General features: G+C 58.7%; 1 protein-coding gene across 1 annotated transcript; it reads left to right on the top strand.

Annotated features, from left to right (window-relative positions):
- Positions 1 to 43: 43 nt before the first annotated feature.
- On the top strand, positions 44 to 23,071 carry LOC133361574 (peregrin-like; the record flags this gene model as incomplete). The annotated part of the gene is given in 18 exon segments (XM_061580503.1): positions 44 to 620; positions 2,659 to 2,853; positions 3,776 to 3,932; positions 4,973 to 5,107; positions 5,863 to 5,991; positions 6,895 to 7,041; positions 7,920 to 7,940; positions 7,942 to 8,068; positions 9,968 to 10,117; positions 10,150 to 10,299; positions 10,461 to 10,748; positions 15,138 to 15,420; positions 17,060 to 17,316; positions 17,560 to 17,695; positions 18,213 to 18,343; positions 18,998 to 19,119; positions 19,867 to 20,021; positions 22,885 to 23,071. Coding segments are annotated over 18 exon segments (3,347 nt in total), but the record flags the coding sequence as incomplete, so codon positions are not given.
- Positions 23,072 to 24,782: the final 1,711 nt, after the last annotated feature.

A 24,782-nucleotide genomic window follows, 5' to 3' on the forward strand; every position in this document is an offset into this window, starting at 1 on the left:
TTCCGCCGCCCGCCCGCCGTCCCCGCCGCCGCCCCCGGCGCAGCGTCGGTGCCGCTGCCCCCGCCGGACGAGGACGCCCTCTGCTGCATCTGCAACGACGGCGAGTGCCAGAACAGCAACGTGATCCTCTTCTGCGACATGTGCAACCTGGCGGTGCACCAGGAGTGCTACGGGGTGCCCTACATCCCCGAGGGCCAGTGGCTGTGCCGCCGCTGCCTGCAGTCGCCCTCGCGGGCCGTGGACTGCGCGCTGTGCCCCAACAAGGGCGGCGCCTTCAAGCAGACGGACGATGGGCGCTGGGCGCACGTGGTGTGCGCACTATGGATCCCCGAGGTGTGCTTCGCCAACACCGTCTTCCTGGAGCCCATCGACAGCATCGAGCACATCCCGCCGGCGCGCTGGAAGCTCACCTGCTACGTGTGCAAGCAGCGCGGCTCGGGCGCCTGCATCCAGTGCCACAAGGCCAACTGCTACACGGCCTTCCACGTGACGTGCGCCCAGCAGGCGGGACTCTACATGAAGATGGAGCCCGTGCGCGAGACGGGCGCCAACGGGACGTCCTTCAGCGTCCGCAAGACGGCCTACTGCGATATTCACACGCCGCCCGGCAGTGTGCGGCGGTACGTGTCCCCCTCGTCCTTGTGCGCGTCTCGCTCGTGTCCTGCGTGTCCTGCGTGTACTGCGTGTACTGGTGAGACATAGCCGAGGCTCTCTCACCTGCGTGGGTTCTGTGTACAGGTGAGGCAGTTGAGGCCCTTATCTGAGCCGTATCACTCAGCGGCCCACTCTCAAGAGCCTTCTCTGTCTAGACGAGCTCCGTAGGCTACCAGTTGCAGAGCTCAGCCCGTGATGGAGGGATGGGGCGTTACGTGGTGTGGCATCGTGCGGTGTGGCATGGAGCGGTGTGGCTTGGTGTGGTGCGGCGTTGCGGCGTGGTGCGTTGCGGCGTGGTGTAGTCCGGTGTGGTGCGGTGTGTGGTGCAATGTGACGTGATGTGGTGTGACGTGATGCGGTGTTGCAGTGTGGCGTGTTGCTGTGTGGCGTGTTGCGATGTGGTGTGTTGTGGTGTGGTGTGTTGCGGTGTGGTGCGTTGTGTGTGGTGTGTTGCGGTGTGGTGCAGGTTTGGCGTGGTGCGATGTGGCGTGTTGCTGTGTGGCGTGTTGCGATGTGGTGTGTTGTGGTGTGGTGTGTTGCTGTGTGGCGTGTTGCGATGTGGTGTGTTGTGGTGTGGTGTGTTGCGGTGTGGTGCAGGTTTGGCGTGGTGCGATGTGGCGTGTTGCACAGTGCGGTCTGACGTGTGGGTGTGTGTGGCATAGTGCGGTGTGGTGTGTTGTGGTGTGACGGTTGCGGTGTAGTGTGTTGTGGTGTGACGTGTTGGTGTGTGGTGTGTTGTGGTGTGACGTTTTGCGGTGTGGTGTGTTGTGGTGTGGCGTGTTGCGGTGTGGTGTGTGTTGCGGTGTGTGTTTGCGGTGTGAGTGTTGCGATGTGGTGTGTTGGTGTGACGGGCGTGTGGTGTGTGTGTTGCAGTGTGACGTGTTGCGATGTGTGTGTTGGTGTGGTGTGCGATGTGGTGTGTTGCGGTGTGGCGTGTTGCTGGCGTGTTGCGGGGTGTGGTGGCGTGTTGCGGTGGGTGTGCGGTGTGAGTGTTGCGGTGTGACGTGTTGCGGTGTGACGTGTTGCGGTGTGATGTGTTGCGGTGTGATGTGTTGCGGTGTGGCGTGTTGCGGTGTGGCGTGTTGCGGTGTGGCGTGTTGCGGTGTGACGTGTTGCGGTGTGACGTGTTGCGGTGTGACGTTTGCGGTGTGGCGTGTTGCGGTGTGACGTGTTGCGGTGTGACGTGTTGCGGTGTGACGTGTTGCGGTGTGACGTGTTGCGGTGTGGCGTGTTGCGGTGTGGCGTGTTGCGGTGTGGCGTGTTGCGGTGTGACGTGTTGCGGTGTGACGTGTTGCGGTGTGACGTGTTGCGGTGTGGCGTGTTGCGGGGTGAAGTGTTGCGGTGTGGTGTGTTGCGGTGTGGCGTGTTGCGGTGTGGCGTGTTGCGGTGTGGCGTGTTGCGGTGTCACGCTCCTGTCATGCTCCCGTCACGCTCCCGTCACGCTCCCGTCACGTTCCCGTCACGCTCCCGCCACGCTCCCGCCACGCTCCCGTCACGCTCCCGTCGCGCTCCCGTCAAGCTCCCACCACTCTCCCGTCACGCTCCCGTCACGCTCCCATCACGCTCCCATCACGCTCCCGTCACGATTCCGTCGCGCTCCCGTCAAGCTCCCACCACGCTCCCGTCAAGCTCCCACCACGCTCCCATCACGCTCCCGTCACGCTCCCTTCACGCTCCCGTCACGCTCCCGTCACGCTCCCGTCACGCTCCCGTCGCGCTCCCGTCAAGCTCCCACCACGCTCCCACCACGCTCCCGTCACGCTCCCACCACGCTCCCATCACGCTCCCGTCACGCTCCCATCACGCTCCCGTCACGCTCCCATCACGCTCCCGTCAGCTCCCACCACGCTCCCGTCACGCTCCCACCACGCTCCCGTCACGATTCCGTCACGCTCCCGTCATGCTCCTGTCCTGCTCCCGTCACGCTCCCGTCACGCTCCCGTCACATTCCCGCCGCGCTTCACGGATGCCTCTGCATCGCCGTTCATTCCCCGCGTCTCGTAGGCCGCTGCTGCTGACAGGCAGCGAGAGTGACGGCGAGGACGGGGAGGGCGGCGCGGCTGGAGGCTGCACCCCGGGCTGGTCGGCCAAGAAAGCCAAGGCCAAGTCGAAGCAGAAGATGAAGAAGGCGCGGAAGATCCTGGCGGAGCGGCGCGCCGCTGTGCCCATCGTGTCCGTGCCGTGCATTCCTCCCCACAGGTGCGCGGTGTTACACGGCCGTCTCGGACAGATGTGCGATGACGGGGGTGGGGGCTGGCGGGGAGGCGGGCGGGGGGGCATTTTAGGAGCCAGCGATAAGCCCTGGAGGCTGGAGGCGTGGGTTAGGCCCTGTACATATGGATCAATCGATGAAGTCCGCTCTCATCGCCGATCCTTATTGCGCGATAGTTCGGGGCTGGCCGAGTCACCATTGAAAAAGGAGCTGAATAGCTCAGGGGGTGGGTTTTACTCAGATAAAATAAACCATTCTCATTCTGAGGCCCGATTTAAAAACAATGGCGGATGCCCCCAAAAATGCCGGCCTCTGGAAGGTAAGAAGCCCCACCCCCTGGCGAGAGGAGGCGTGCCCAGCGTGACGCCGCCAATTTACACCCCCAAGCCCTCGCCATCACCTCCCGGGCAGCGACACACACGTGGGAAACACAAGGAAGAACAGCATATCTACAATCTTGATTTGAAGGTTTTCTTGACTGCAGGAATCAGTTTTTCTTGCTGTGGTTGTCCCATCTGATGACGATTGCTTGTGTTGCGATCGAAATGTCGTGATCTATTATTTTTCTACCTACGTGACTTTACCGAAAGAGCCAAAGAGTAACATATATATACATTTGTTTTAGTTATTGTATTCATTGAGTAATGAGCTGGTAATCGGTAGAGTAAATGATACCTCATTAATTGGGATGCAAAAACAAAATCTTGCGTCTTAAGACAGTAATTGATTAGCCCAACTTTTAGTATGGGTTGGAATCTGGAGAAATGGAGGTGTGAGTTGGAACCCGGAGCTCTGATGCATGGCACTTAGAAACCCCGCTTATCAGCGGGGCAGTTTTGCCGGTGCCCTGATGCCGTGCGTTGCCGTGCCTTCGTTTACCGCCCTCCCCCCTACCTCGCTGACCCGCAGGCTGAGCAAGATCATTAGCCGCGTGTCCATGCAGCGCAAGAGCCAGTTCATGCAGCGCATGCACAGCTACTGGACGCTCAAGCGGCAGTCCCGCAACGGGTGCCCCTTCTGCGGAGGCTGCAGGTCCCACCTGCAGTCGCAGCGATCCATGGAGCAGGTAACGGCGGCTGCCCGTCAAGATTCACAGTGAACATTCGCTGAGCATCTAACACAGACGTTTTGGCGAACTGTCGCAATCCGCGGTCATCCGTTGCGCTTTGAAAATTGTAACTTATTTTTTTTTGCCGTAGTTTTTATTTTATTTTGTTTGTAGAGATTTAGTTTGGTCTGAACCTGCCATCCGCCACGTCTTGGTTTTATTTCTCTGCGCGGGTAGAGCAATGGATTGCCGTAGAGTCCGTCAAGCCTGACAAATAAAAACATATCTTCTTGGTATCAACCCCACGTTCGCCCGATTAGGATTGGAACATAATAGAGGTTTTTTTGGGGGGGATTAGAACGTAAATAAAAGTTCCACGTAAGTTGTAGAAATTGTAAAATTATCACGTGTCGCACAGCTCAATTTACTTATCAGGATACTTCAACATTTTATTTTGTTGAATTGATGAATGAGTCGATGCCTTGTGGCTGCAAGGGCTGCTGGGTTGGCTCAGAATTCATGGTGTTGTGCGGGGACCGCTGAGGTCATGGGTTCAAACCCGGGTTGCGATGAAACCCCACCGGGTTCTCTTGTGCAGTGAGTCGCTGTTCTCGGCCTGGTCACCAGCGACTGCGCTCAAAAGCATCACGTAGAATAATCATTTCTGCACTTATTTGGCAAAAATTCCGGCTTTGAGAATTCAATATAGGTTTTGACTGTTATGTGACGAACGTGTAATCTGCAAACCACGAGGGTCGGAGGGAGCTCTGCGATAGCTGTTTCCGCGGGCCGTTTTCTGACACGGGAGAAAGAAACCTGCGTGTGAATATCGTCATTGATTAGGCCAGCTCTAGCACGGTGTGTGTCCCCGTGTGGTCACGCATGTTGCCGCGTCTCTCGCGACGACGCGACACCGATACCGCAATTGGGATGACGCCCGAGGAAAAATGACAAAACACACCTCCGGCCGCGACTCACCAAATCTCACGGAGCGGCTCGGCCTCCTCACGCTCCCCTCCCCCCCCCCCCTGTCGCCCCCCGGCCCGGCGTGACCCCAGCGCGAGCACCTGGGAGAGAAGAGGCACGCGCTGAAGGGCAGCTCAAGGTCGTGGCAGCGCCTGCGCCACGACCTGGAGCGGGCGCGCCTGCTCGTCGAGCTCATCCGCAAGCGCGAGAAGCTCAAGCGCGAACAGGTGGTGACCGTCGGCACGGCGACGCGAGGCGCACGTCGGCACGGGCGACGCGAGCGCACGTCGGCACGGCGACGCGAGCGCACGGCGACGCGAGCGCACGTCGGCACGGCGACGCGCCGAGTTGCGCGTGAGCCTTGTGTAGACACCGCACACTCAGCCGCCAATCCCCGTGCTCCGGGCCGTGTATGGTTAATGGATCTGACGACCTTGAGTTGTATTCCCGCTCATGGAAAACTACATGATTCTGTGAACCTGTCCTGGACCTTCCCCTCGGTCGACTCGGCCTCACATGAGTATAAGATGCAATGTGTCAGCATTGCTACCGCGGAGGAACAGAGGCGGCCGTACGTGGTGGTTGGCTACCCACCCTCCGCTTGGTGCTGTGGCAGCACTTTCCCCAACAAGTCGGTTAAGACTACACAGGAGATCTTTGCCTTTGTGTGTGGTAGCACGCAGTAGTGTTTTTTTAATGTTCAACCGTGTCTGCTGTGTTGATATGTGTTCATGGGTAATAATACGTAATCATTAATGGGTAACGTGTCGTAAGATTTGATAATGTGTGTCCGTGCGGTGACGCCGTGGTCGTGTGTGGTGTCCCCTGTGGTGACACGTGTCGTGAGTGTGTAGGTACGGTGACGAGTGGTCGTGTGTGTGTCCGTATAGTGACGCGTGGTCGTGTGTGTCCCCTGTGGTGACGCGTGGTCGTGTGCGGTGATGCCGGCGTGACGCCCGTCCGCGTGTTTCGCGCTGCGCAGATCCGAGCGCAAGAGGCCGTGATGGAGGCGCGGCTGATCCCGTTCGTCATCTTCCTACGCCGGACTCTGGAGCTGCTGCAGGAGCGAGACACGGGCAGCATCTTCTCGGAGCCCGTGTGCCTCGAGGAGGTGAGCGGGGAGTGGTGGGGGCCGCCGTCGTCGCATCGACTCGACGAGAAGCGACTGTGGCTTTGGCAGGAGCACGGCGTTGCGCGGCGCTTTCTGATGCGCTGTGCGGCACGCCGCGTAGAGGCCGTCTGGAACGCCGCTCTTCCTTCCGATATTCTGAAGCCACTGGGAGCTATGATGTGCTTTAACTGTTTGTTGGTGTTGTAATTTAGTTTGTTGTCCTCCCCCCCCCCCCCCCCATTTAGCTCCGCACCTACAATTAGCGCAGTTGGCTATGTACATTCGAAAGAAGTTTAACATACATAGACTCACACGGAGACCGGTAGACTCACACAGAGACCAATAGACTCACACAGAGACCCACACAGAGACCCATAGACTCACACAGAGACCCGTAGGCTACATACGGTGCGAATGAAGTTCAACTTGCGTACCATCCGGGACGATGACCGACAGGGGAGAACGCATCCTAGCACAGCAACCACCGTGAAGTTGGAGCGACGATGTCAGTTCATGTACTGGAGTGAGATGTTGGGTCAGCAGCACTGTTCCCCGCATGATGGCAACGACTCGTTTGAGGCCTTCATCCAGCAGTGGATAGAACAGGTAGTATAGTGATTGGCGCACTGCGCTGCGAATCCGACGACCTGAGTTCGATTCCGGCGTAATGGCTAACATCGGTGGCTGTTATCTTAAACAGTCCTGGGCCTCCCCGAGGTCTACCCAGCGTAGCGTGTAAGCATTGGTGAGACTTGAGGCGGCCGGGGGTGGTGCTGGCCACCCCCCCCCCCCCTTTTGTGTGCTGTGCCGGCCTTCACGGATTCTCACGAGCAGCACTTGCCCCCGACAGTCTGTAACGGGCTACACGGGGGGGCTGAGGACCTTTGTCTCTGCCCTGCGTAGGTGTCGGACTACCTGGATCACATCAAAACCCCCATGGACTTCTCCACGATGCGGCAGCGCGTGGACTCGCACGAGTACCGCGGCATGGACACCTTCGCCGGCGACTTCCAACTCATCGTCAACAACTGCATGCAGTACAACGCCAAGGTGCGTGCGGCCCCAAAGAGCTGGCGGCGACCCGCAGAGGTGTCACTGCCGCAGAGAGCGCCGGTGTCAATGTTGAGTGCCGGGGTGTGTGTGTGAGTGTGTGTGTGTGGGTGTAAGGAGTTCACAAATCCTTAAAAGATCTGGATAAAGTCCCATCGGTGAGCTCCCCCGGGCAGGCAAGGTTGCGTTGGCTGGGTCATATAGCCCGCATGCCCAGTCACCGCATGCCTTAATAGCTTTTGTTCGGCCGGATTGAGGAGGCTAAATGGGCGCGGCAGGGGCTAGAAAACAGATGGAGTGATGTGGTACATGAGGATGTGGAGCTGAGTGGACTTGCCGATGACTGGTACCAGCGTTGTCAAGATCGGTCACTGTGGAGGAGGCTCGTGAAGGACGCTACTGGGCAGTTGGAGGCAGTCGCCCTCCAACAACAACGGAGAGTGGAGGAGCGACGCTCACAACAACAAGCGGAGTGCCGGGTGGCTAAAGCACAGCAAGTTGGCACAGTATTCATCTCAGACAGTCGACCCGTGGCACCTGGGTCTGCCCCGTGACCACCTGCCAACGGACGTTCGACACTTCACGTGGCCCCAACGTGCACATAGCCAGGCACAAGCGGCGTGGTGACGTCACCGCCACTTAGTAGCGAATGGCGGTTGTTGTTGTGTGGGTGCGGGGTGTGTGTGTGTGGAGAGTAGCGGTCAGCGCGCCACACTACCAACCCGGGACCCGATAGGATGCCTCGGCCTCAAATGAGTACCTGGTGCGGTGTCAACATCGTGTGCCGTGCCGGTCTTCAAAGGTGCTACTCGCTAGCAGCACTTGCCCCAACAGTCTGTTAAGGCTACACGGGGGATCTTTGTTTTTTGTGTGCCCAGGACACGATTTTTTACCGCGCGGGCCGTGCGGCTCAGGGACCAGGGCGCCGTGATCTTGCGGCAAGCGCGAGCGGCAGCGGAGCGGATCGGCTTCAACTACGAGAGCGGAATGCACCTCCCCACGGCGCCAGCCGCTCCGTCCGCCCACGGTGGGGGCACACGGGGCACAGACACACACGCACAGACACACACGCACAGACACACACGCACAGAACACACACACACAGACACACACGCAACAGGACACACACACACAGACACCACACAACAAACACACACGCACAGACACACACACACAGACACACACACACCAGACACACACGCACAGACACACCCGCACAGACACACACGCACAGACACCACACGCACAGACCCACACCGCACAGACACACACACACAGACCACACACGCACAGACACACACGCACAGACACACACGCACAGACACACAGCACAGACACACACACAGACACACACACGACACACACGCACAGACACACACACACAGACACACACGCACAGACACACACGCCACAGACACACACGCACAGACACACACGCACAGACACACACGCACAGACCACCACCACGCACAGACACCCACGCACAGACACCCACGCACAGACACCCACGCACAGACACCCACGCACAGACACACCCGCACAGACACACACCGCACAGACACCCACGCACAGACACCCACGCACAGACACCCACGCACAGACACCCACGCACAGACACCCACGCACAGACACACACGCACAGACACACCCACAGACACACACGCACAGACAACACACACACACACACGCACAGACACACACGCACAGACACACACCACAGACACACCACAGACACACACGCACAGACACACACGCACAGACACACACGCACAGACACACACGCACAGACACACACGCACAGACACACACGCACAGACACACACGCACAGACACACACGCACAGACACACACGCACAGACACAGACGCACAGACACACACGCACAGACACACACGCACAGACACACACGCACAGACACACACACAGACACACACACACAGACACACACACAGACACACACACACACACACACACACACACACACAGACACACAGACACACACACAGACACACACACACAGACACACACAGACACACACACAACACACACACACACAGACACACACACAGACACACAGACACACACGCACAGACACACAGACACACACGCACAGACACACAGACACACAGACACACACGCACAGACACACAGACACACACGCGCAGAAACGCGTGCGCGCAGAAGCGCACAGAAACACACATGCACAGAAACATGCGCACCTACTCAGAAATTGTGCTTACACACACACACGAAGACAAAGATTCCCCGTACAGCCTTAACATACTGTCGGGGCGAGTGCTGTTAGCGAGTAGCACCGAATTCGTTGAGGTCCAGGACCCGTTCAGATAATCGTCTCCAGTGTTGGTGGCCCTGAGCGGGAATCGAACTCGGGTAGCCGCGTTTGTAGCACAGCACACTAACCGCTACGCTACCGCTCCCCACACATTGCACGCACACACGCATTGTACACGGGGCTGCTGCGGCTCAAAGGGACGGGGAAACTGCGAGTTTCTCGGAGCCGGTGAACCGAGCGTCACTGCTCTCACGTACGTGTGTACGTTGAACTTGTTTCGTGCTGTGCGTAGCCAACCGTGCTAGTCGGAGGAGCTGGGGGGGAAGGACAACAAACTCAACACAACAACAACAACAACCAGCAATTCTAAAGAACTTCGTTTAAGCCACTGGGAGCATCATAGCTCCCAGTGGCTTCCTAACATCGGATGTGTTGCCGACGGCCACAGAAGCGCATCTGAAAGCGCCGCGCGATTTCAGGCTGGCCAAAAGCTGCTGCTGCGAGGATAACCACTGGAGTCTGCATGATGATTTTGCACGCTCCTCGACGAAATCATCAGCGAGGTGACGTTGTGGTTGATCTCACCAGCGTTTCTCCCCCCACCCTCCACCCCCCAACCCCCATCCCGGCACAGACCTCGTGGCGTCGAGGCGGGGGAGCAAGGCCGGCCGCGGTGACCGCTCCCTCCACCGGGGGGGCCCGCCGCAGAGCGAGCGCCACGGCGCCGCCGGCGGCGCCGCGTCGAAGCGGCGCCCGGGACGGGCGGAGGGCCGCGGGTTCCCCGGTGCGGGGGCGGCGCCCCTCCCCCCACGACCCTCCCGGGGGGGACTCGCCGGGGCTCGGCCCGCTCGGCCTCCTCCTCTTCCTCCTCCTCATCCTCCTCCTCGTCGTCCACCTCTTCGCCGTCGTCTTCGTCCTCCGAAGACGAGGGCGGCGGCGGCGTCGGCGTGGAGGGGCCGGAGAGAGGTGGGTGCGTGGGCGCAGCGTGCGGAGCGCCGTCCGCGTTGTCGGCGTGCGCATCCCCACGCGCGCCTCTTTTCGGGACACCGCGCGCGAGTCTGCCGCGAATCCGCCGCGAGCGAGTCCGCCGCTCCCCACGCCGCTTGACTCGCGCTGGTCTTGTGCAGGCAGCGGGGGCAAGGGTCGAGCAGCGGCGCCGGGGCCTCGGGGCCAGGGGCTGCGGGGTCACGGCGGGGAGCGGGGTCACGGGGGGGAACGGGGTCGCGCCGGGGGTGGGGGTCGCGGGAGGGGTCGGGGTCGCGCCGGACGCCACGGCGGCAAGAGGCGGCTCGCTGACGGCGACGCCGGGTCCGCGGCAGCAGCAGCTGCAGCCTCCGTGGGTGAGTGGCTCCCGCACCGCACCACAGCACCAAGCCCCGTCACACCCGGGAGGACAGCAGCTGCAGCCTCCGTGGGTGAGTGGCTCCCGCAGCGCAGCGCATCGCACCACAGCGCACCGCACCGAGCCCCGTCACACCCGGGAGGACGTAGGTGCGCTCGTCTTTCTCCTAGCATGTTTGCGCGTGTTGGTTTTGCGTGTGTGCGACTCGTTGGTGAGTGGTCCCCGAAAGCATGTGTGTGCTTGCGCGTGCATGTACATGTGTATACGCGTGTAACAGTTAGCGAGCTGCACTACGAACCTGGCGACCAGGATTTGATTCATGCTCACGGACAACACCAGTGATAATTATCTGAACTGGTCCCGTTCCTGGGCCTCCCCTAGGTCGAGTCAGCCTCAAATGAGTACCTGGTGCGGTGTGTAAACATCGCCACTGGGGAAAGGTGGCTGGGCATAGTGCTGTTAAGGCGGGGGATCTTTGTCTTTTTACACGCTTTCTATTAACTCACTCTGTTGTTGTTGTCGTATCCTCAAATCTTTGTAACTCAATTTTAACCCACTTCCCAATGTCGTGTCGACTGCAAACTTGGTATACTTATGTCATAAAAATTTTAAACCATCTTTTTTATATGTTACTAGCTGTACTACCCGGCTTCGCCCGGGACTTGTATCCACCACGGCCGGCCGCCTTTGTCTCCCCAGTGGCGATGTTAATACGCCACACCAGTTACTCGTTTTGCGGCTGAGTCCCTCCCTCACCACTGTCCCTCCCTCACCACTCTCCCTCCCTCACCACTCTCCCTCCCTCACCACTCACGCACGGCCGCCTTTGTCTCCCCAGTGGCGATGTTAATACGCCACACCAGTTACTCGTTTGAGGCTGAGTCGACCTAGGGGAGGTTCAAATAATCGTCACCGGTGGTGGCCGTGAGCGGGAATGGAACTCGGTTCGCCGGGTTTGTAGCGCAGCGTAGCGTTAACCACTACACCCACCGCTCCTCACACACCACACACGCACAGACACACACACAGACACACACACAGACACACGCAGACACACACAGACAGACACACACACACAGACACACAGACAGCACGCTAACCACTACACTACCGCTCCCCACACACCACACACGCACACACACAGACACACACACAGACACACACACAGACACACACACACAGACACACACACACAGACACACACACACAGACACAGACAGCACGCTAAGCACTACACTACCGTTCCCCCTACACAACACACGCGCGCGCGTCCATAGGTACACATACACGCGCTTGCTGCAGACACACACGACTGTCAGGGTGCGTACGGCAGTAAACGACTGAAAAAAGAAAGCGGCAATGCTGCGCGAGGAACGCCTTAGACCTGCAACACATTTGTGTAATCCGAGCGTAAACACACAAACACATACAAACACATACACACACATACATACACACACATACACACAAACACATACACACACATACACACACATACATACACACAGACATACACATACACACAAACACACACATACATACACACAAAAACATAGACAATACACACACACATACATGCAGACACACAGACAGACACATAACACACATACATACACACACATACATACACATAAACACATCCACAGACGTACATACACACATACATACAGACACGCAGACATACACATAAACACATAAAAAAAAACCCACATACATACACACACACATACACACAAACACATACACACACATACATACACACATGCATACAGACACACAGACATACACAAACATATACACACATACACATGACCCGGCTTCGCCCGGGACTTGGATCCACCACGCCCGGCCGCCTTTGTCTCCCCAGTGCCGATGTTAATACGCCACACCAGTTACTCGTTTGAGGCTGAGTCGACCTAGGGGAGGTTCAAATAATCGTCACCGGTGGTGGCCGTGAGCGGGAATCGAACTCGGTTCGCCGGGTTGGTAGCGCAGCGTAGCGTTAAGCACTACACCCACCGCTCCTCACACACCACACACGCACAGACACACACACAGACACACACACAGACACACGCAGACACACACAGACAGACACAGACAGACACACACACACACAGACACACAGACAGCACGCTAAGCACTACACTACCGCTCCCCACACACCACACACAGACACACACACAGACACACACACAGACACACACACACAGACACAGACAGCACGCTAAGCACTACACTACCGTTCCCCCTACACAACACACGCGCGCGCGTCCATAGGTACACATACACGCGCTTGCTGCAGACACACACGACTTTCAGGGTGTGCGCACGGCAGTAAACGACTGCAATAATAAAGCGGCAATGCTGCGCGAGGAACGCCTTAGACCTGCAAGACATTTGTGTAATGCGAGCGTAAACACACAAACACATACAAACACATACACACACATACATACACACACATACACACAAACACATACACACACATACACACACATACATACACACAGACATACACATACACACAAACACACACATACATACACACAAACACATACACAATACACACAGACATACATGCAGACACACAGAGACACACATAACACACATACATACACACACATACATACACACATACATACACACACATACATACACACAAACACATACACACACGTACATACACACATACATACAGACACACAGACATAGACATAAACACATAAAAAAACCCACATACATACACACACAGACATACACACAAACACATACACACACATACATACACACATACATACACAGAGACAAACACATACACACAAACACACACATACATACACACAAACACATACACAATACACACACACATACATGCAGACACACGGACACACACATAACACACATACGTACACACGCATACATACACAGAAACACATACACACACATACATACACACACACATACATGCACACAAACACATGCACACATGTACATACACACATACATACAGACACGCAGACACACACATAAAGACATACAAAAAAACCGACATACATACACACAAACACATACACACACACATACATACACACATACATAGAGACACACAGACATACACATAAACACATACACACATACACATGACCCGGCTTCGCCCGGGACTTGGATCCACGATGGCCGGCCGCCTTTGTCTCCCCAGTGACGATGTTCACACACGACAGCAGTTACGCGTTTGAGGCTGAGTCGACCTAGGGGAGGCCCAGGTCCGTTTCAAATAATCGTCAGCGGTGGTGGGCGTGAGTTGGAATGGAACTGGGGTCGCTCAACCAGCTTAATGACTATTTGTACAAAGAACATATAAAGAATCGATTATAATAACCAGGCTACAGTCCACATTATAGACTGGCAGTACACGCACTCAGCTTCATAAGCAGGCTAGAGTGTACATGATAGAGTGGCAGTACGCTCACCGAGTTTAATAAGCAGGCTACAGTCTACATGATAGACTGGCAGTACGCTGACCCAGCTTAATGACTATTTGTACAGTGAACATTTAAGTAATCGATTGTTGGCGCGTTCGGTTTAAAAGTAATATAAATTGCACACATTGTGGTGGGGGTGGAGTGAATAGTACGAAAAACTTTGATGAATTTACCTCAGAGTGGCGTGGTGGGTGTCGAGGCCTAGTAGCGTGCAGAGCCTGCGGCCTCGCCAAAATTGTCCAGCCGGCAAAGGCAGGGTACGGGTGGCGTGCCTTCCCCCCCCCCCCCCCTCAGCGCTCCAACAATACTGTGTAATGGCTATTATTTAATTATTTACGGAGCCTATGAAAGTGGCGAAGGCGTGGCTAGCCGTTGGCAGGGGCAACTGCCGTCCAATGAAACTGCAGCCCTTGGCGAAGGCGTCGCTAGCCGTTGCCAGGTCCAATGAAAGCGGCGAAGGCGTCGCTAGCCGTTGCCACGGGCAACCGCCGTCCAATGAAAGTGCGTATGGTCCGAAATCCACACACACAGACAGACATGCACGATTTTATATATATAGATGCTTTGCCTTGGGTCTAATTGTCCATGCTCAACTGACGATGGCTGTGAATCACCACTTTCCCCTACGTTATGGCAAGCCTCGGGGCCATTTCAATAAAGCGTGTTTTTAAAAAAGTATTTTTAAATATTACTTATTGTATATTTGTTCACCTGTGTGCACCGGTAGATGTGTGTGTGTTCAGCGTTTGTGCATCTGTACATGCCTGTGTCTTTGCGCGCTCAGGAATGGTTATGCCCCTGCACGTGCGTGCGCACGCGGCCTGCGCGTGTCTGCGCGTGTCTCCACGTGCCCCCGTGTGTGCCTCCGGGTCCCCTGGAAGCGCACCTAGCCTGGCGCAAGCGGCGCAGTGACGTCGTCGTCGTAACTTAACGGCGGTGGCGGCCGTCGTCGTTGCGTCCCCCCCCCCCTCCCGCAGGCGACGGGGGCGAGCGCGTGGGCGGAGCCTCGCGGGGGCTGCTGCTAGGGGACGACGACGGGGGGGGCTCCCTGCTGGGGCCGGCGTCCCTCGGGGGGGGGCCGCCGTCGCCGGGAGGCGGCGGCTGCGGAGGCGGCGGCTGCGGCGGCGGCGCCGGCGGCGGAGGAGGAGGCGGAGGTGGCGGAGGCCGCGCGTCCGACGTGGGACGCCGAACCTTCGTGCTCTTCAGCAAGAAGAGCAAGCCCTTCCCCCTGCAGCACCAGCAGCAGCAGCAGCAGCGCCGGTCAGATGGTCGCGAGCGGCAGAGACGAAAAGACCCCACCGTGTGGAATCTCCCTTCCTCGGTCCATTAGGGACTCTGAGTCTGTTTAACACAGAGCCGGCGGGGCTTTCGTGACCAGTGTTATCCATCATAGAGGTTTGTTTTGGGTTAAATCGCCTAAATATAAATGTGTCATTAAATCCACCGCCACCTGACACGGCCAATTTGTAATGGGTTTGTCACGTACACAAAGCGTGGCAATTCGTTACTCGTTCAGCACACCGGTGAGTTGGAGAGGAAACCACAACATTTAGAATTTGCCCGAAGGCGGCCAGCCTTGGATCTGGCCACAGCACAAGCCCCAAGAGTCTGTTTAGGCTATGGGGGGTGGGAGTGGGTCTTTGAGCGCAAGCGCGCGCACACACACACACACGTGTAGCCTTAATAGACTGTAGGGGAAAGTGCTGTTAGCGAGCACCTATGAAGGCCGGCACGGCACACGAGGGGGTGGGTAGCCAACACCACGCCCGACCGCCTTTGTCTCCCAAGTGACAATGTTCACACATCGCACCAGGTACTAATTTGAGGCTGAGTCGACCTAGGGGAGGCCCAGGACTGGCTCAGATAATCGTCACTGGTGTTTGCCTTCAGCGGGAATCGAACCCGGGTCACTGGTATCTTAGCGCAGCGCGCTAACCGCTACACTACCGCTCCCCATGCACACACAACAACAACAACAACCGCCATTCGCCACTAAGTGGAGGTGACGTCACCACGACGCTTGTGCCAGGCCATGTGCACCTTGAGGCCACGTGAAGTGTCGAATGTCTGCTGGCAGGAGGTCACGGGGCAGACTCAGGTTCCACGGGTCGACTGACTGAGATGACTGGCTGATGCACCACCTGTGCCCCCTACTGTGCCAACTTGCTGTGCTTTAGCCACCCGGCGCTCCGCTCGTTGTTGTGAGTGTCGCTCCTCCACCCTCCGTTGTTATTGGAGGGCGACTGCCTCCAACTGCCCAGTAGCGTCCTTCACGAGCTTCCTCCACTGAGGCCGATCTTGACACCGCCAGTCATCGGGAAGTCGACTCAGCTCCACATCCCCCCGTACTGCATCAGACCATCTCTTCTCCAGCCCATATTGTGGCCGTTTAGCCCCCTCCATGCGGACAAACAAGCTGCTTGGGCATGCTATGGCTGGGCATGCGGGCTACATGACCCAGCCAACGCAGCCTTGCCTGCCAGAGGAGCTCACTGATGGGAATGTGTCCGGATCTTTCAAGAATTTGTGAGCGCCTCACACAATCCGGTCTGGTTAAACCCAGGATGGATCGTAGGCAAGCCAGCGTGAAGGTTTATAACCGGTGCAGATGTTCCATTAAAGGGGTCCACCTTTCACAAGCGTAGAGAAGGGAGGGCATGACTGGCCGAGAAGACCCGAAGCTTCATGCAGAGCGACATACCAGGTAGCTTCCACACAGCGTTACGCAGCCGATGAAAAGACAATGCCGCCCGACTGATTCAAACGAGTAGATTTAGCCACGCTATCGCCGATGTAATTTGCGTAAAGTGCACGCGCACGCAATGCCTCGACCGTACGAATGTTCACCGGTGAGCCGTCGACGACGCCGCGTTGATTCCCGCTTGACCCCGTGGCGCAGGCCTGGACGTCCCCCCAAGCACCGTGAGTCCGGCGGAGCGGCGGGGCCGCCGGCGGGCCCCGGGCCGGGCCAGGCCTCGTCCTCGTCGTCCACCTCGTCCGTGGGCGGCTCGGGAGGGCCGGGGTGCGTCCCCGCCGGCGCCGCGGCCGCGGCCTCCGCGCCCCCGGGCTCCGCACCGGGCCCTCGGAAGCGCCCTCGCAGCAGCTCCAGCTCGGAGAGCGACAGCGACGGGTCGTCATGCCGACTCTCGCACGCCGGTACCGCCCTCGCCAGCCACAATCACACCCGCACACACACCGTCGTCACGCACGCACACGCACGCTGTCGTCACACGCGCGCCGGCATCACGCGCGTACCGTCGTTACACACGCACACACCCACCTCCGTCACACACACACATGCACCGCTCTCTTCACCTCCATCACCACTGGCGACGCTGCGTTCACAACAGAGCCGTACTCCTTTGCACTCCTCCACGCCCGTGCCGTCCATGCGTCTAGGCGCAGACGAGGGCTTCGAGTGCATTGCCCAGGACGCCAACACGCAAAGCTTCCTGGTCTACCGGCACAAGCAGAGCAGCTCCGACTCGGAGTCCACCACCAGCTCCTCCAGCAGCGCCGCCACCGACAACACGAGGCACGTGCGGCGCGCGCGACCGTCGCGGAGTGGCGGCGGAGTGGTTAGCGCGCTGCACCGCGAAGCCGGCTGGCCCGAGTTCGAATCCTTGCCGGGGGTAACGTCCGAAACGGTCACTCCTGGCCCCCCTGCCACTTTTACCAACCCACGTGACGAAATACGGTCAAATCAACTCGCCTAAGCAACGTGGCGTTGGGGGAGGCCTTCATCTGGCAATGGTTTGACGACCATTCATCCGGCCAGGTGGCGTCGCAGTCGAGTGAGCGGCTCGCCCCATCGCAAGGTGGCGAGTTCAACTCTCGGGTTTGGTGGTCGATAAAACGGAGTGCCGCCGTGCGGGGGACTTGAACGGCGGTTGTTGACCTGTGGCCCGGGCTTCTCTCTCCCCGTGGCACCACAGCTCTTGGGTTACCGGTGTCGCTGGCGCCGTCTCAAGCCTCTTGCCGCATGGCGCCCAGCAACGTGACGCCCGCTCGCCCGCCCACTTGTTGGCGTCTCTGTCTCTGCGTTTCTGCAGTGCGTCCCCAGACAAGCAGAGCCGAGGCAAGGCCAGCTTCTCTCGGGTGAACTTCACCGAGGACAGCAGCGACGAGACCTCGGGCTCCGACAACGAGACCGCCGGGGGCGCCGGCGGCGGCGGCGACTCTGGTACGCGCGGCGCATAGGGGCAGGAGGAGGAGAGAGGAGGAGGGGGAAGAGGAGGTGGAGGAGGAGAGGGGCAGGAGGAGGAGTAGAGAGGGGGGAGGAGGAGAGGGAGAAGGAGAGGATGAGGTCAAGGTGTGCCGGTCAGTGTCGTGGCTCAAATTTGAAAAATCACCCACAGATTGAGTGTGTTGAACTTCTGGTACGCACGTGCCTGGTATCACGTTTAGAAAACGTTGAGCAATCATTGCCTCCTGAGGCTTTGCTGGGTAAACAAGTGTAACAACAACAAATAATTGTAGCACTAATAACAATGCTGGGCTCCAGGGCACGGTTGGGTGAACCCACCTCTCCTAAAGTGTCTGCCCGGTCAGCGTGGAAGGGCGGGAAAGCGCCCTCTGGAGTTCCCTCCGGTGGAGGAATCTTCCACCGGCAATGGTGCGAGCGAGAAAAGGGCTGCGCCTTTACCTTACCTCCTTAACAGTGGGTTGGAGGGGGGGGGACTCCTGCGCCGCACCACAACACACCGCACCACACCGCGTCGCAACACGCCGCACCACGCCACACGATGTCGCACGACGCCACCGCACGACACCACCGCACGACGCGCCGCTGAGTGTCGCGGTGCCGAGCATGGCTCCTGCCGTGCCGTCCCCGCAGGTGGCAAGGGGCTGCCGTGCGCCAGCTGGGACTACGACGACGACGACGACGACGACACCCCCCTGGAGGCGCTTGACCTCGTGTGGGCCAAGTGCCGTGGCTATCCCTCGTACCCGGCCCTGGTGAGCGGGTGGGGGGGGGCACCGCGTGGGCCCGCGTGCGCGCATATGTGTGTGTCTGTGTGTACGCGTCCACTTGTGTGCGTGTGTACTTGTGCGCTTGTGCGCGCGTGTGCGTGTGCATGCTGTGCCGGTCTTCGTCGGTGCTCGTGAAGAGCGCTTACCCTAACAGCCTCTTCAAGGCTTTACCGGTGGCGGGGGGGGGGGGGTCTGTTCGACTCACTCGTTTTGTTCCATTCGTTCCTCGTTAATCGTTTTTTTGTTGATCCCTTTTCTCCTGCTGACATCTCCATTTCATTTGACTGCGTTCCGGAAACCGTCGTTGTCGCGACGTTTGCCGTCAAGATTTTTTTATTCGGTGAATGGGTTTGCGTTTGGGCGGACGTTTGTCGCGGGGTTTACTCTGTCCGAATTTTAAACGACTCGGCATTCTGCGGTGTTTGCCAGCTGTGACCGCCGTTTACGACGCTTGAGCCCGCATCGCAACGCGTCACGATGTTGTCGCGACGCTGCGCCCCCGGCCGTAATTCGTTGCCGTTGGCTTCCCGCGTTTGTTTGGAGCGACCTCCCTCACGTGGGGGGTGATGGCGTTCGTGCGTCTGTGTGTCCGTGCGTATGTCTGTGTGTTCGTGCATGCGTGCGTGTGTCTGTGTGTGTGTGTGTCTGTGCGTGCGTCTGTGTGTCCGTGCGTGTGTGTCTGTGCGTGCGTCTGTGTGTCCGTGCGTGCGTCTGTGTGTGCGTGCATCGTAGATCATCGACCCCAAGATGCCGCGCGAAGGCTTCCTGCACAACGGCGTGCCCATCCCCGTGCCGCCGCTCGACGTGCTCAAGCTGGGCGAGACGCGCATCATGGAGGCCACGGAGCCCCTCTTCCTTGTCCTCTTCTTTGACAACAAGCGCACCTGGTACACACACACCTGGCACACACAACACCTGGCACCACACCTGGTACACACACACATGGCACACACACCTGGTACACACACACATGACACACACACCTGGTACACACACACCTGGTACACACACACCTGGTACACACACACCTGGTACACACACACCTGGTACACACACACCTGGTACACACACACCTGGTACACACACACCTGGTATGCACGAGGAGCCACGGGGAGACCACCCCAGGCCGGGGGGCGACGGGGCAGTTGAACGTCACCCCTGTTGAGTCTCCCGCCCCGGTTGTTCCCTGGCGTGAGACCGAGGCAATTCCACGCCGCCTGCCGTCAAACCTCGCGATGACGACGACGACGTTGTTCTTATTCGCGGTCGAACCGTCAATCTGCGTGGTACAGCAGCAGGCTCCGTGTCTTACTGTGGAATGGCGCTACAGAGCACACATTCTGCCTCAATTGAACCTTGTGGCAGGACCCCGGGGTCCCAAATAAACAGAAGTCAAAAACCGCGCACAAAAACGCCGCGACTCGCCTGGCGCGGATCATTCTGTTGTCATTCTGTCGTGTCGTCCAAGCGCAGTAGCGAGGACAAATGCGCAGAAGAAACAAAACTTTGAAACTTTGATTAGCGCGTCGTGTCGAGCTCGTCGAGAGGAATAGATCGCCGTCTCGTTCGCCTTCAACAGACATAGAATGACGTCGCAATGCAGTTGATGCGAGAGCCGGGGGCTCATGGGACCCCGGGGTCCCGCCAAGAGGTTCAGTTGGAGTCTTGCTGCTGCTGCTGCTGCCAAATCTGGGGTGCAGCACCCAGTTCCATCCTCACTGCCGCACACGACAGAGTGAAGCAGACGAGCTGATTGATGATCCCACACTCACCGACTCACTCGCTCACTCATCGGTGGGCAGCCGCCTCCTCCTCAGCGCTCCTCTATCGCTACTACCGTGGTCACGGTTCCTGTGAACTTCCCCATTGATTCTTCCACCCAAGCTTAGGGCTCCACCAGACGCTCGCTATTTTGTGTCATCCACCACACCGTGCGCACTCATCATCACACTCACCCACTCGCTTATCCACTTCCACACCCGCCAAATCACTCGCCCACCCACCCACTCACCCACCCACCAAGTTACTCACCCACCCACTCACCCACCCACAAAGTCGCTCACCCACCCACCCACCCACTGATCCACCCACCCATCAAGGCACTCACCCATCCACCCACTCACAGATTCACCCACTAAGGTATTCACCCACCCACCCACTCACCAAGGCACTCACCCACTCACTCACCCATCCACTCAGCCACCCACTCACCCACCCACCAAGTCACCCACCCACCTATTGATCCACCCACCCGGCAAGGCACTCACCCATCCACCCACTCGCAGATTCACCCACTAAGGTATTCGCCCACCCACTCACCAAGGCACTCACCCACCCACTCACCCACTCACCAAGGCACTCACCCACCCACTCACCCATCCACTCAGCCACCCACTCACCCACCCACCAAGTCACCCACCCACCCACTGATCCACCCACCCGGCAAGGCACTCACCCATCCACCCACTCACAGATTCACCCACTAAGGTATTCACCCACCCACTCACCCACTCACCAAGGCACTCACCCATGCACTCACCACACTGCAGGTCACTTCTATTCCCTTTCTGCTGTTTTCCCTCACACTGCTCTCATTTGGAATTCCCTCCCATCGTCTTTTTCACCAACCTCAACAAACCCATTCACCTCTTTGTCTATTCCACTTTTTTTTTCGTAATTTACTCCGCTTTATTGATGTCCAAACGCAGACGGAGCTTTACAGCTCGCACCGTGGGGGAGACGGGACAATAACAAAAGGACGAATGCGGAACCTCGAGTTGGGAGCATTCTCAGGGCGTCTCGTCTTAAGTCGCCGGCGTGAATCCTGCCGCACGAGCGCGCCGTCTGCGGGCAGTCTTGAGCTTGCACTTCAAATGTGTGTGTGTGTGCTACCACGGTGTTCCCTTCCTGTGCGGTCAGTGCCTTCTGCACCGTGTCATCTTGCCGCGTCATGCCCTGTCATGTGCGAGTGTGTGGGGAGCGGTGGTGTAGCGGTTAGTGCGCTGGTGACGGTTATCTGAACCGGTCCTGGGCCTCCCCGAGGTCGACTCGGCCTCACATGACTACCTGGTGTGGTGTGTAAACATCGCCACTGGGGAGACAAAGGTGGCAGGGCGTGGTGCTGGCCCCCACCCCCTCATGTGCCCTGTCAGCCTTCATATGTGCTGCTCGCTAACAGCCCTCGCCCCAACAATCTGTATGGGTATAGAGGGGAATATTTTTCCCTGCTGCTGGTGGTGGAGATGCTGTTGGTGATGCTGATGGTGGTCGTGATGTTGGTGGAGTTGGTGGAGATGCTGGTAGTGATGATGGTGATGGTAGTGGAGGTAATGATGATGGTGGTAATGATGATGGTGGTGGTGGTGATGATGATGATGGTAATGATGATGGTGGTGGTTGGTGATGGTAATGATGGTGGTGGTGAGGATGATGGTAATGATGGTGATGGTGGTAATGACAGTGGTGGTAATGATGGTGGTAATGATGGTGGTGGTGATGATAGTGGTAGTTGATCATGGTGGTAATGATGATGTGGTGGTGGTGATGGTGGTGGTTGATCATGGTGGTAATGATGATGTGGTGGTGGTGGTGATGGTGGTAATGATGGTGGTAATGATGATGGTGGTAGTGATGGTGGCGGTCATGCTGCCGTGCGTACGCGACACGGGGCCACCTTTCTCATCGTCCCCTCCGTGCGCCGTCGGCCGCGACGCTGCCCTCGTGTGCCACCCCCCCACTGCGTGCGCGCAGGCAGTGGCTGCCCCGCTCCAAGCTGGTGGCCCTGGGCGTGGAGCAGGCCATCGACAAGGCCAAGATGCTGGAGGGACGCAAATCCAACATCCGCAAGTCGGTGCAGGTGGCGTACGAGCGCGCCATGCTGCACCGCAGCAAGGTGACGCGGGGTGACCCCACGTCCGACTCCAGCGACTCGGACTGACGCCCGACCCCCCCCCCCACCCACCGCGCGGCGTCTCGCTCCACGGATGTCGTCACCGCCACGTGGCGGAGAAGGGGGGGGGAGAAGCGGCGGTGGCGACGCTCGTGCATCGCCGTCGCCACCTGCACCTCCTCCGCCGGCGACGACGACGCCCGAGCGACCGCGGCGGGGCGAAAGCCTTCGGGGGATTCTTTTCCACCCCGATGCAAAATGTCTCGGAAGTGCCGCACGCAACTCCACGTCGTGCGGTGGAGGTGGCGGACCAGGGCGGGGCGGGGGGGCCGGAGACCGACGTCGATGAAAGGATTCGGGGGCTGCCAAGGCACCCCCCTCGCCCCCGTGTGTGCGTGTGAGCACCCGCGAGGAACGAGAGGGCGAATGAAGCGACCACATCCTCCGGGGCGGCGGCGAAACAGCCGAGCCGGCGAGCCCCGGTTGGGAGCGGCCCGGACGCCGGAGTGGAGAGCCGTCGGCGCCGGAGCGGCCGTGCTTGGCGTGCGGTCGAGCGGCCGTGGAGCGAAGCGGCGCGGAGCAAGCGTCGCTCCGATGGAGGAGCGGCGGCGAGTCCGGAACGGGGTGGCCGGTGGATCGAGGGCGCGGACGGAGGCCGTTGCGGTCGGGACGGTGACGGGGGCCGGAGCCGATGGAAGAGAAGCGGCCGGACCGAGCGGGCCGCGGCGGGCGTGGGCGCTTGCCGGGGCCGGCAGGTCGTCCGGACGACGTCGATTTGCCGGGGCCGGAGCGGACCACGAGCGGCCGTGGCTGCGGAGCCCCCCCCTTCCTGCAAGGCGGGAGCAGGGGGGGGCCGCGGGCCGCGTCTTGGACCGGACGCTCGTCGCGCCGCGTACGTCGCCCCGTTGGTTGCCGCGTTTAGTTTCCCCGGCTGTGGCGTCGCGAGGGTGTCCCGGCGGTGGCCGCTCCACACTGACCGGTCCCCGTGTTTCCGTCCCCACGGCGCGGACTTCAATAAATCGTGCTCCTCGATGGTGCAGCCTCTTGCGGTTTCTTGCCGGTTCACTCCTGTGGGTTCATGCGGTTCACTCCTGTGGGTTCATGTTCACTCCTGTGGGTTCATGTTCACTCCTGTGGGTTCATGTGGTTCACTCCTGTGGGTTCATGCGGTTCACTCCTGTGGGTTCATGCGGTTCACTCCTGTGGGTTCATGCAGTTCACTCCTGTGGGTTCATGCGGTTCACTCCTGTGGGTTCATGCGGTTCACTCCTGTGGGTTCATGCAGTTCACTCCTGCGGGTTCATGTGGTTCACTCCTGCGGGTTCATGCGGTTCACTCCTGCGGGTTCATGTGGTTCACTCCTGCGGGTTCATGTGGTTCACTCCTGCGGGTTCATGCGGTTCACTCTTGTGGGTTCATGCGGTTCACTCCTGTGGGTTCATGCGGTTCACTCCTGTGGGTTCATGCGGTTCACTCCTGCGGGTTCATGTGGTTCACTCCTGTGGGTTCATGCGGTTCACTCCTGTGGGTTCATGCGGTTCACTCCTGCGGGTTCATGTGGTTCACTCCTGCGGGTTCATGTGGTTCACTCCTGCGGGTTCATGTGGTTCACTCCTCCGGGTTCATGCGGTTCACTCCTGTGGGTTCATGCGGTTCACTCCTGTGGGTTCATGCGGTTCACTCCTGTGGGTTCATGTGGTTCACTCCTGTGGGTTCATGTGGTTCACTCCTGTGGGTTCATGCGGTTCACTCCTGCGGG

Source organism: Lethenteron reissneri, unplaced genomic scaffold, assembly GCF_015708825.2.
Source record: "Lethenteron reissneri isolate LAM-NWPU_2019-01 unplaced genomic scaffold, ASM1570882v1 scaffold_1149, whole genome shotgun sequence".
Lineage (NCBI taxonomy): Eukaryota > Metazoa > Chordata > Hyperoartia > Petromyzontiformes > Petromyzontidae > Lethenteron > Lethenteron reissneri.